The sequence below is a fragment of the Aythya ferina genome (assembly GCF_964211825.1).
Source record: "Aythya ferina genome assembly, chromosome: 1".
In the NCBI taxonomy this organism is placed as follows: Eukaryota; Metazoa; Chordata; class Aves; order Anseriformes; family Anatidae; genus Aythya; species Aythya ferina.
The window spans coordinates 20,547,681-20,561,216 of record NC_140296.1 but is presented as its reverse complement, the minus strand read 5'-3'; the positions used below and the strand labels follow the sequence as shown (position 1 = coordinate 20,561,216).

Genomic DNA, 13,536 nt, shown 5'->3' with positions numbered 1-13,536 from the left:
GTAAAATATTTTTGTGAGTAACTTTTCATTTGAAAAACATCTCCTGGTAGGCTGAACTCAGACTCGGTACTACAGAATGACAGGCACTATGAATCTCTTAGAACTCTGCTTAGAAAAATGGTAGATTTTCAAATGTCTATTTTCTGGCTTAATATTTAGTAATAAAAACAACTTAAAATTTTAATAGCTTCTAAAGGTGAAAGCTCATAATGACTGCTAATTCTTATTCAAAATTCTACTTAAAACTCTACGTGGTTCCAACTGTTGAAGCTTGCTGACCGTGTCTTGTGTCAGTGTATTAAATACACAATGCAATACAAAGACCACTTCTGTAAAAGCATCGGCAAATTACCACCTTGAGTGAGGGGGTAAGTGGAGAAACTTTAAATCTGCATTAGTTTAATGTATTTTTCTAAGCATACTCTGTTTTGCTCATATTTCATGATACACTGTGAATGCTGTGTAGCGTGTTTTATAAAGAAGTTACTGCTGAAGAATGAGGAGCAAACTTCACTGATGTACCAAGTCCATAATTTTTATATATATATAATGAACTTTGAGTTAGTGATATTTTTTTTAGGAAAATTGAGAGGGTTTGATAATTCTAAAACAAAAATATTAAATTTTGTTTTCTAAAAGAAGCTCAGTCTTTTCTATACTATAATGTAGTTTCCATATGAATATGAAGTAAATATTGAAGGTGGAGAACCATACTGAAAGTTTGAGGTCAAAACAATATACTGTTATTTAAGAAGTCTTTAATGATCATTGAATTCAACTTATGTACTTAAGTAAATGTTTAGGTTTTATTTAATAGTTTAATTCTAATTTAATACTTTAATCAGTGTTTTAGCATCATTGACATAATGACATTGGCTGTCCATATGTTTCCTTTACCTCCAAAAGGATTGTCACTTTACAGTTCGTGGAGGCAGGCTAAGGGAAAACGGAGAGTACCAGCTGCCCGTAGTTGTTCTCATGCTTAGCCTGCCCCCTTCAACAAGGAATGCACCAACGCTGCTAAGTCCTGGCATGATGGAGAATCTCTTCCATGAAATGGGACATGCTATGCATTCTATGCTGGGACGAACTCGGTACCAACATGTCACTGGTAAGAAATCTAGTAGAGTGATCTTTTGCTGTAGTTAAATGTTTAATTTCTGGAGGAAGAGAGTAAATTAAACAAACAAAACAAAAGGATGATCCAGAAATTCCTGAGTCATGTTGGTACTTCGATATCTTTGATTATTGAAAATACATTATCAGTTCCCCACAGATTATCTAAACAAAACAACACTTGAATATTCTTCCTTTCCTGGTAAGATTTAGGCATTTGTATTTTTTCTGTCTGTTTGGCTGATCATTTTTTTGTAGTGGTGTGATGCACTCCTGCATGTTTGCCTTATGTAGAGTTTATAAGAATGGAATAATTAGAAGATTGAAAATAAGTTGAACTAAACTTGTATCTAGTGTAAAAGTACAATGAATTCTGGGTTGGAAGTGATTTGGCTGGCAGCTAGCAGGCTCCTGCCCCTTCTCCTGCAGTTGTGGCAGATGGGTTAAAGAGCTGTACTTGCTAAAGCTGCTTGGCATGCTACTTTTCTTATCTGCAGACAGCCTGGTATACCTTCTTATATCTTCTGTAGTAGTATGCTGGAAATCAAATACTTGCAGTAGACATTTATTTATTCATTTATTAAAAAAAATAATGAAATGGTAGGTGCCTTGTCTGAGGCATTATTTTATGTTTTACCTTTTTTATATTACGTAAGTGAAACTAAGGGGAGTCTGTGTTAGCGTCCTGTGTTATCATATACTTTGCACCTAAAGACAAAGTAACCTTTCTTAAATCTTCCAGTTAAAACTAAAATAGGCCAAGCTGTTTGTAAGTATGTTATTACTGGACGTTGTGAAGACAAATAAACACTGTATATGCTCTTTCATTGTAAGCTCTGAATAGGAAGCCTTGAGGCAGTTAATTGCTCTCCCCACCCCTTCCACACACATGGCCTCACTCTTGCTGATCTCCAGGGGTACATACATGCCCCAAGTAGCTGCTTTGGTAGGGTTCTTGTGGTGAATCGCATGCGTAACCATGTCAAGAAGTCTTGAAGGGGCAGGAAATGGCTCATTTTGAGGCTCAGACTTTCCGTGAGCCCCTGTGTAGGGTTTCAGTGTTGCCTGAGGCAGTCCTGCTTCCTAGGGGACTTCAGTGCAGAGCTAGCATTGCAAAAGCAGCATCAGAGGTCAGTTGTGTTGTTTCTCCAGAGTACAATTTTTTAGGGATTGGAATGTGTGACAATCAAATGGCTCATCCCAGAGGAGGCACTAGCGTGGCACAGGGTGGATACAAGATGATTAAAGGCTATTGTGAGAACAAAATTTTTAAATTCCAGCAGTGATGCGCTGAGTATTTTACACCTTTCTTACTCCTCCCTGCCTTTTCTGATTAACATTCCCAAATATACAGGAACCCTTTCTGCTACTAATGGGCCCCAAACTTGCACGATATTGTATATTTAGGATTTAAGATGTGCTTTCTTTTAAGATAATCTGTCATTTTACTACATTAATTTATAATTTGTTTAATGTATGTGTGTTCAAGATTTATTTTAACACTGCTTCTATTCCATTTTAATTTTATCATGCAGTAGAGAATACCTACAGTTGTTTCACAGCAGAACTCAGTTATCCCAGATAACTGCCCAACCTTTTACCTTTCCGACCTTCAGATAATCTAATTCTCTTTAATGGCTACTGCAAGTATTCTATCATTTTATTAAGAGAAAGCATACAGGCTAGAGGGGCATTAGGGTGTTTTGTAGGCATTTGTCTTGGGACCGGCCTTGGTTTAGGCTTTTTATTAATGATTTTCAAACAAATAAAAGCCAGTATTAATGAAATATAATGGCACAAAGGAATGATGGGGTTATTGTACAACAAGAGCTGGAAGGCTGAATACCACACTGCTAAAAGTAAATTCTAATTCACATCTACACAATGCAGGTCATGCATTTAAAGAGTTCAAGGAGAATTTCTGCTATCAAATGGATATTTCGACAGTGGTAGAGGAACAGAAAAACATTTGTATGTGTTAATGGAGAACTATGAGTAGCTGCTGTGTCTGTGGAAGGGATAAATGGGCGCTGAAACTGTATCAGAGGTGTTTCTAATGGAATTAAGTATTAGAATGATTTAAGAAAGTTATGGGTGAACCGCATGCAGCACTGGGGCATAGTTTCATATGTCTGGTCTAAAGGTGAATTCAAACTGAAGCAAATACAGAGAAGAGCTGCAGGTCAATGGATACTCTTTTAGGCTTTGTTTTCCTTTGGATAATGATGGCTGAGAGAGAATATAGTTTCTGTCAATTTAACAAGTAATAATAGTCTGCAAAATGCTATTAATACTAAAGAACATGGGATCTGAAAACATAAACAGATGGTGAATTCAATTAAAACTTAAAGAAAGATTGGTAAAGACCAAAGGAGTGATTTTTTAAAAAGAGTCTCCAAGAAAGAATAGCAGAAGTTAAATACTTTACATTTAAGACTAGTTTTAAATGTTGACGTTGCCTCTGGCAGACAGGGATAGATGTGATGACCCAGTGGGTTTGTTATTAGAACAGATTTGTACTTCCCTAAATTTAATACAGAAATTAAAAATACAGCTTTGGTTTGGTGATGTGTTACACTTCTTAATAACTTTCCTGGTGTAAGGTGCTGATAAAGATTAGAGTAAATAAAGTTTTGGGGAGAGTGCTTTTTGAAGATCCTAACGGCAGAGGTATTACCTCACTGCAGGACGTGTCTTCAATCTGCACGAGTTTTCCTTGGATGAATGACTTTGTATTGTAAAGTGAGGCTAATATAAAGCATAAGTAAGCTCAGTAAACAGATGGAAGGCAAAAATTGTAACTGTGAATGGGATTAAGGCAGAGTTTTATTTACATTGTAGTTTGATTTAGGTTTAGGACACTTAAATAGATTTGGTGTTTCATGTAGGGCCAGTTTGGCTGCAGTCTGGTTTAGTTTAAAAAGGGTGTGATCCAGCGCTTTATAAGGTGCCTCACCCAGCTGTTCAAATATTTTGTTTTACTTTGTGATTTATAGTAAAATGTGTAGGATTATAATGAAGCTTTTCTGGCAATATGTACAATAATGTTATAGAAATAAAATATTGACTTAATAAATGAAAGAACATTAAAGTTCACCAAAAGTCCAAACTGAAAGTTGCAAAACCTCTTGGGAAGAGTTAACTATTTGTGCTAATGGAAATGGCAAATGCTAATGTGTTCACTTATTCTACCTTTAGGAACCAGATGTTCTACCGATTTTGCCGAAGTTCCCTCAATTTTGATGGAGTACTTTGCAAATGACTATCGAGTGGTTAACCGGTTCGCAAGGCATTATAAAACTGGACAGGTAGGGAAAATTAATGTCTGAAATATGGAAAATAGGAATAAACGCGTGCAAGAGAAGAATCACATTTTCATGTGCTGTTAATACTGTTAAGATAGAAAGAAAAAACAAGTTATAAACTAACCAAATACTATAATTGTACTTGCTCAGAAAAAACAATACTGTTCTCATGGCAGGAAAGACAAATGTAATCTGTAAAATAATAGCAGATCCTAATAGCTGAAGTTCTAGTAACATGTTTAATTCTGTCAACCTTCTTTTTTCTTACAAAGGTTGTGTAGCTTCTACACTACACAAACTTAGGGTAGTAGGTGAAGGTTTGTATCTTGCTTTAGTTTAATTAGATGTAAGTTATGACTGAAGTAGGCGTTCCACATCAAACTCTCTAAGCTGTGTTTTAAAATAAAGCTCAGGTACCAAGACATGGAAATGATCTGCAGCATTTAAAAAACTCCCATTTTTAACACAGTGTATGGTAGTGACTAAAATGTTTAGTGATGAAGAGGGCACTGCTTTATTTAGGATATTAGATATGTAGATTTTGGCAGTCATGAATCTCTGCATTAAAACTCCGATCCCTTTTTACATAAATTTATTCTGTGCCAGTCTAATGCGAGGGTTTACTTTCTATAGGAAATTTAGAAAACATTTGTCTGCAACAAGGTGACTTTAGATGGTTGCTTAATTATTTATGCATGACAGCATAACGTGATTTATATTTGTACAGACATTTCAAAGATGCAAATCAGTAAACAATAACCAAAGATCTTTTTCCAGTGCTTTTGATTGAGGCAAATTTCAGTGGTGCAAATATACTCAAATGTGATGGTTGAAGAATACACTAGCTATCAATGCAAAACCAAGAGAGCCTTTTAAATTGTATAGTGTTACACTTCATTTCAACTTTTTATCCAATAGTAAGCATTCCATGTGTGTCAGTATTATGGAAGTGGAATTATGTTTGCCTCCGCTGTAAGAGTTAGTTAGAAAAATAGGTTGCATAATGTCTATTTTAATAGATATTATTTGAGAAACTTGCTCTGTAAATCTGCTTTTTTTTTTTTTACAGAGCAATCAATTCTGCAGAACACTAGGAAAGTCTCCTTGAAACCCACGGGTTGAAAGTACTCTGTTCAAAAGCATTCATCATTTGTATGTTTGAATCCACACACCAAGTTACTGCTTTCTAGTGTTCTTTATAAAGTTCAAGTAGTGTTTAAACATTGTAGAGTTAATCTGATTGCATACGAGTTCAGAGAATGAGCTTGACTAAAACATCTGAAAGAGATTTGTGAAACATTATTTATGGCTTTGTATTTTCAAAATGGCTTAACAAATCTAAACCATGTTTAGTTGCAGTTTATAATCATAGAACCAGGCCCTGTGTACCATTTGGCATTTCCAGAAAAAATCTTATATTTATTGCTGGTGAAATCTTGCCCTTTCAGAAGTTTAATGTAGAAATTGAGTCTTGAAGGGGTACAAGAATGGATTACGCTGGAAGATGAGGACAAGAGTCTGAAAGTGCTGTGTGGCTTTTGAGGGCTTTAGACTGCTTCTATTTAATTGCGCTTTTTTTTTTTTTTTTTGAATTTAGATTGTATTTTTAAACCATTATCCAACATATATAAATCTGCTTTTGCTTATGTTGGTCATCTAAGCTAGTTAAAAGAATTTGATACCAGATTTCTGTATCTGTCATTTAAATACAAACAGATTGAAGTCATTTTTCTGTTCTTGAAATTCAGTGATTGTTACAGCAATTACTTTTATCTGTTGTGTCTATCTTTCAAAGTACTTTGAACAGACAATCCCTGCTCTCGTAAATTTGCAACTTCACAGAAATCCTTGTGGGCCTTACTTTTCCTGTGTTCATTCCCAGACTGATTTTTTTTGTGTGTGCAAATGGAAATGTTAATCAGCATCTTTTTATCCAGTTTTTTAGTTTTTTTGAAAGAAAAGTGAGTCCACTTCACCCACAAGTAGGAGTAAGGAAGGTGGGTGGAACAGTTAAAATGTGGAACTTGAAAAGCCATTTCATCCAAATGTTCTTCTGTATGAGAACTTTTCCTGTGAATAAAGAGGCTGAGCTTTTCTGTGCAAGAAACAACACCAACAAATCTCTTCTGGATGTTGACAGAAGAGGTTTTCTTACTGACCTAGATTGTCGAGGAAGCATTGCAGGCAATTCGAAAAAGCATTCTTGCTGCATCTGTGCTGTAATTTTTGCATATACATAGTGAATTAGGTGGTGTCATTTTTAACACCCCTACTAAATATGTCAGAAATACTTTCTAGTGTAGCCCCAGCTTCTGATTGCCTTTACCATAAAAGCAAATTGTAGAAGGAGTGGTTCTGAGCTGCAGTCCTTACAGAGGGTCAGTGCTTGTGCTTAGGGGAGGAGGAAGGGAAAGATGTGCTGTTTTGATTGTAAAAACAGATGAACTGTTGAAAACTGTTTAAGTAGCATTGCAGAAAAAAAAAAGATGTGTTGGTTAGGCTTTCAAAGATGTTAATGCATTATGCGTACAGATGCGGATCATGAGGATCTGATCCAAAATATGTTGAAGTTTATAGAAAGCCTGTCTACTTTCTGTGCATTCTGGATAGCTCTGCTGCTGCTGCGTACTGTGGACCTCAGAAGCTTGCAAGTTCTTCTGGCAGGAAGAGCAGGAGCAGGTCTTGTGAATCTGGTTCAAAAACCTGTCCAGCACTGAAACACTTCTTCCAAGAAAGTAGCAAATCTAATTTTCCCTTCATGTTAAAGATAACTCAAAGTGAAAAATCCTCGAGGGAAAAAAGAGTGAACAGAGAGGTCTGTGTTAATTGGTTACTCAAGTCAAATTACTCGAGTAAGCTCGTGAAGTCAAGCCACACCAGAAGGAGGTTGGAACAATGTGCAGCAGACAATCTGGTGAACGCGTACCATTCGGTACCACTGTGTTTGTTCAATTTTGTTTGTTAAATGCAGATATGTGGTAGGTCTGTTGCGCTAAATCATTTTAAGCTTGTGTGTCTTTGGAGGCTCTCTTGAACAAAGGCCAGTATTTCAGCTGTTCAAATTTGAACCGACTTCATTTTTCACAGAGATGGAATTACAAAGGCTGCATTGTATTAGCATGATTACAAGAATAAGCCCACAGATAGTAAATAGTCTTAACATGTCCCCATTACTACACAGCCGTAAGGAGTTAAGTATGCTTTGAGAATTCAGAACACAGGGAATTTTGTTCTTTAGCCACCATGGCAAACAGGCTGAAAAATTCATGCCAAGGTCTTAAGGTTACTTAGTATAAAAAGATGGAAAAATGGAACCTGAAGTAAAGCATGTAATGTTTAAATTTTTAAAATGGAATGGTTATTCAATTAAAATAGTTTTAGCCAAAGTTCTGTGAAGCCTTCCTTTCAGAAGGAGGATGACAGCCTAATTTTATCGGATAACTCATCTTTCAGGGTGGATGAAATAATACGACTGATGCCTTTTTTCTTCACTCAGTTGTAACAATAAGGAGAAATAGTTTCTGTTGGCTAGAAGAGTACATCTTCATTAGTACATTCAAGACGTCAGAGTGTCTGTATGCCTGACGCTCTGGCATTCCTTGAGATCTTGAATTTTAAAATCCTGTAGATTTTGGAGGAATAAGTTTTGGAGGATTTCTTTCAATTTAATTTTTGCTACTATTTTTTCTGGTGTCAAATTCTGCTTGACTTGTGAAGTATGATCAGACCTTAAACTTTTCACCAGATCATTAGCACTGATTGACTTAAACAAAAGAACATTTATATCTTTCATTTATATCTTTAGCACTATTTGATTTCAATAAAAGAAAATTGGTATCTTTCTCATGTCCTTTTTTTTGTAGTTATTGTCAAGAGTTATTTGTTATTTCCTGTTAATTTTAATCTGCTGAGGCTGCAGAGCTTGATCTGCAGGACAGAGCAGATCTATGTTCTCTCTTCTCACAGGTAACTAGTGATAGGACTAGGGGAAATGGCCTCAAGTTGTGCCAGGGGAGGTTCAGGTTGGCAATGAGGAGACATTTCTGCTCAGAAAGAGCAGTCAGGCACTGGGACGGGTTGCCCAGGGAGGTGGTGGAGTCACCGTCCCTGGGGGTGTTCAAGGAGAGGCTGGACGTGGTGCTTGGGGACATGGGTTAGTGGGTGACAGGTGAGACAACGGTTGGACCAGATGATCTTGGAGGGCTTTTCCAGCCTTAATGGGTCTGTGATTTTGTGTTTGTTTGGTATTCATATGGCTGAAATAAAGATTGAAGGTTTCCTGGAGCCTCCTGGTATTACCTGTGTTTTAGTTGGTCTTTCGCAGGTGCTGCTAAGCCATCTCCAACGCACAGACATCTGGGCAGCTTTGAACATTCCTTTCAGTTAGGACCCTGAAATCATTAAAGATCATTTCTGTGTCTCCCCTCAGGACTTCAGTCTAGAACATGGTAGGTGCTTATAAGCAGAAGACAGAAGGAAGAAATGGGTAAATGCAGAGGCTGCCTTTTCAGCAGTCTTCCCTGGCTTGAGGTCAGCTATTTGCAGTACAGTACAGTGAATTACTATTTTTTTTTTTGGGTGTGCAGAGCATGTAAGAAATTCTCAGGTCTGCACTTAGAATTCGACCTGCTTCAGCTGTTCCTCAGGCAGGGCTGGGTGTGCCTGGCTCTCCCAGGGAGCAAGCAGCGTTTGTCCACCCCGCCGAACCTTGCTGCTCTGTGCCCCAGTGAACTGCGAACTTGAATTTCCCAATTCAGTGAGGATCTGTGGGATTGTGGTTTACCAAAATGCCAACTAGCGAAGTCTGAGTGTTTTTGTGTTCTGTTTATTTTGTGTACTAGCTGAAAGCCTGTACACTTAGCTTCCTCTTACCATTATTTAATATAGCAGAAATATAATGTTGAAAATCCATTATGTTGAAAGAGTTGGTTTGACCTTACTGGTAGGATTGCTCTTGGCTTTAACACTCTTAAATTATAACTGTGTAAAATACACATGCTTGCTATTGCCAAGCTTTTGGAAGTTTAGCTTTTTCACACTGAGAAGTCACAATCTACAAATTCCCATACAATTTTTTTCCAGCTTCACTGTCCAGAATACAAGTGCCTCTCAAAGAAATGAGTTTTGTTTAACTCCACACTGTACTGCTTCACTAGGAGATGAAAGCATCCAGAAAACTGCCAAAACTTGTTGATAGGTTCAATATTTAATAACAAAATATGTTCAAAATTGCATAGGTTTCCTTACACACTGTTTTCTCCCATGAGAGCTGAGGCTGTTATTGCAAACCCACATGTGCCTTAGCTTCAAGATGAAGTACATGCCTCACTCAGCCTGTGTAAGGGGATAAAACCAGACATGTTCATAGAACCAGGAGAAGAATTGCCCAGCCAACATACTTTTTACCATTTCTAATGTTTTTTCTATTTTACTTCTTGCTTGTAGAACTTTTCTACATAATTAAACACTTTTTGGAACAATGCTAAAGCCAGTATGGAACCTCAATGTAGTCAGCCACTAACATCTTTATTACTATGGAGAACTAACTGCTCAGTTACTCTTACTTTAGTACAAAATCATCCTGTAATTTGAAAGACAGTTTTTATATTTGGGAAGAGTAAATACTGGCCTAACAAGGATACACGGTAGGGTAGACTTTACGTTCATTGGTTCGTTTCTCTGTGTTGAAATTTAACAGCTGCACACATTTATGACAGGCAAAATAGTGGGTGTTGTTCTATCCCATTCTTGACCCAGCTAACATTTGTCTTGGAGAAGAGGTTACAAGCCTTGGCAAGCTACTGCATAAAACAGCTGTGCAACTTGAGAGTTTTTCTTATCTCCTTTAACTTCCAGATTCCACAGAGTTAATCGATAACATTTTCCTCACTTACATGTAACTTCCCTGGAGTTAGGTTTTTATTCTGTGAACATTAACGTTGTTTGTCTTGAAGTCATATCGTTTGCACAGAATCTAAACATACAGCTCTGCCATCGAGATCTGTAAACTTTGATGTATTATTTCTTAAACACTTCAACACACTGTAAAAGTATAGGTATGCTTTTAGAGTTCAGTATAATACCAAACATCTGTATTACATTATACAATTTGTAATAACTTTTTTAATATTTCAGCAAGAACACAGTTATTTTAGCCATATTTAATGTGTTTGGTTAATAAAACTGCTGGCAAAAAAAAAAAAAAAAAGAATGTGCTTACTAGGAAGAACATGTATTGAAAAGCTTCAGGAAGCAGTGGAAGAAGTGTAAGGTCATGCATTCATATCCAGATACTCTTAAAAATCTGTCATTAACAGTCTTTGGATGTATTTGTAGATATCTGGATAGAAAGTCAAAAGGAGTTTGCTTAATGACTTGAAAACTGTCTGACTTTCAGCCTGTATTGGCATGGATAGTTTCATTGCTGTAGATGTGGAATAAGCTCATTGTTAAAAATTTCAAAAGGTAGACACTGACTGTCCAAGATGACCAAACAGGATTATGTGGGTAAGGGTAGGACAGATGCTGCCCCAGTTGAAGTTATGAAAACTCCGGTAGCTATATGGGCATCTGTGTAAATCAAAATAAGCCGTGCTTGAAGACCAACAGGAGAATCTGTTGTAATATCTACTTTTGACATTTACTAAGATGACCTGAGGGGACTTTTGCTACCCCATCTATTGTTCTTTAATTATAGTCATAAGATTATAGTCATAATATATTTTTAAGAAGTACGTAAGGGAGTGTAGAATCATTTTATAGAAGAGCAAACACTGAGACTTGATTGCTATGTAAATTTGTAAATTATGGCTGATAATTTCTGCCATAATGCTTTAGCAAATGAGATTTCCTTCTTCATTGCTAATTCCTCAATGCAAAGCTCTTCAAAGATGTTTTTAGTATCTCTGAGTCTGTTTTCTTTGCATCTGTTCTTTTTTAATAGTAAGCACATTACTAACAATTTTGTAACAACTCTAAATATATTCTTTTTTGTTTTTTTAAAGCCACTGCCAAAAAACATGGTGTCAAGACTATGTGAGTCCAAAAAGGTGTGTGCTGCAGCTGATATGCAACTCCAGGTACAGTCTTTGACCTCTATGATTTCTCTCTCTCAGTGTTGGGAGCAGTAATTAAATTCAAAAGTCTTTATTTTGTGAGGGCAGATGTTATTGATCAGTCGTTCCCGTAAATGAATTATCAGCATTGCTTTTCTTCAAAGGGAGTAAAGGAATTTAGGTTATTATCTTATATGAGTATTTAATTTTTTTCAGTCCTACTATGGTAATTCTCCGATGTGATCAGTAACATCATAGCAGTCAGCCAGTTTTTTTTACAGTGAGAGTTTGGCTACATTTGGTATACTGCAAGCTTCTGTTGTGTGATTTTTGTAATTCTTTTTCCTTTTTTTTTTTTTTTCTTTTCCCTTAAGCCAGAAGCATTTAATTTTCTTGCTACGGTTGACCTAGTGTTTAGGTGAGGTAACTCTGCTCATACCTTAATAATGGGTTTTCATTATTTTTGAGATGTGCAAAGAAGCAATTCTCAAAATCAACCCCTTGTAATTTTTCTGTTTGAGAAGTGCATGAATGTTTGTAACCTTGTCTACAAACTTGAGTTGCACTAGTTAACTGAAGTTGATTTAAAAGAAAAACTTAGTTAAATATTTGCAGTTTGCTCTCTGCAGTAATTTATAGCGATTTAAAACTAATCAGAATATTTGAGTGTGGACCTGTAAATGTATACACGTCAGTTAAACTAATCAAAACCAGGCTTAAACTGTTTGTGGTGTATACATGTATCTTTCAGTGGTGAAACTGAACGGATTTGTGAAATGTGCTTTCAATGCTGCAGTCCTCCTTGCTGGCCACTGTTGGCTGTGCAGGCAGCGTGAACCTGAAGCAATACTTCAGTGACAGGAAAATAACTGAGCCCTCTCTGCAGGTGTGACACTTCTGGCTCTGAAAGGTTCTCTTTCTAGAGAGAAAGATGAGAATTCAGAAAGAATATAGTCAATAATATCATTAATCAATGTAAGAGTTTTTTGGCAAAGAAAACAATTCTGGATCAAAATAAAATGTATACTGAGGATGCTTAATTGATGACCTCTATTCACGAAGTCCACCAACACAGAATAATTTGACAATGTGCAGACTAGTAACCACCACAGTGATGGTCAGGTGCCTTCATATGCACCTGTTCTTTATTCTGTGTCCATATATCAGCTCTACAGAGATCTGATGGATTTCCTTTCAACTTCTAATACGTATTTGCTGTAATCCTGTCAAGTTTTGAGGCCATATTGACTGTGTGTGGACTAAATGGGCTTGTATAACAAGAACACTGAGTCACAGGTAGATATCAAGTGACACAATGCTCCTGTCCTGTGGCAGGGGAGATGGTGAGCTCCAGACGGACACTGAGGAAGGGGTCAATGTGGTGGTCTCATGGGTTGGGCTGGGCGATACCCCCAGCTGCTAACTGTCAGGTGCTTCTCCCACCTCCCATGGGGTAGCTCCTGGCTCTGTCCCTGGGTGACTCCAGACCCCATAGATTTAGAAGTGGGGAGAGAATAGCCATCTCTGGTGGGCTCAGATTCCTGCAGCACCTCGTAACTGGCTGGTGCTGGCAATGATGCAGTGATTAAGCAAGCTGTTTGCCCTCAAGTTACACTCATGTAACTAAACTTTATCTGGTCTCAACCCCTGACAAGCTACCACAATGCCACACTGAATAATATTAGTCATTTTCAACTTTCAGTACCATGTTTTTGGAGACTCCAGTTAAAATGCCTGCAGAAGTGTGCACTCATTTCGAAAGACACTGGCTGGCAAAGCCACTTACTTTATTAATTCAGGAAAAAATGTCCCAGAGAACTTGATTGCATCGCAGATCTAAAGTTCACATGTTCTTTTGTATAAGTTTGTATTGTTACTCATGGTAATTCAAAAGTAAAATAGTTCATTGATGAAAAACATTTTGATCTGCAGGTGCCCAAGCACACATGTACTACTAAATGTACAGTCTGAAAAGACTGAATGGTGACTCTTTGTAACTTTTCTCCAGGCTTTGAAAAGAACATGTTGTTTACTGACGACTAGATAATATGCAGTATTTG

General features: G+C 37.0%; 1 protein-coding gene across 1 annotated transcript in view; it reads left to right on the top strand.

Annotated features, from left to right (window-relative positions):
- MIPEP (mitochondrial intermediate peptidase) overlaps positions 1-13,536 on the top strand; it is a 75,785-nt gene that overhangs the window by 33,639 nt on the left and 28,610 nt on the right. Inside the window, exons 13-15 of the mRNA XM_084497679.1 lie at positions 907-1,111; positions 4,315-4,424; positions 11,426-11,500. Coding sequence (XP_084353805.1) covers positions 907-1,111; positions 4,315-4,424; positions 11,426-11,500 — 390 coding nt within the window. The remainder of the gene's footprint in view (positions 1-906; positions 1,112-4,314; positions 4,425-11,425; positions 11,501-13,536) is intronic.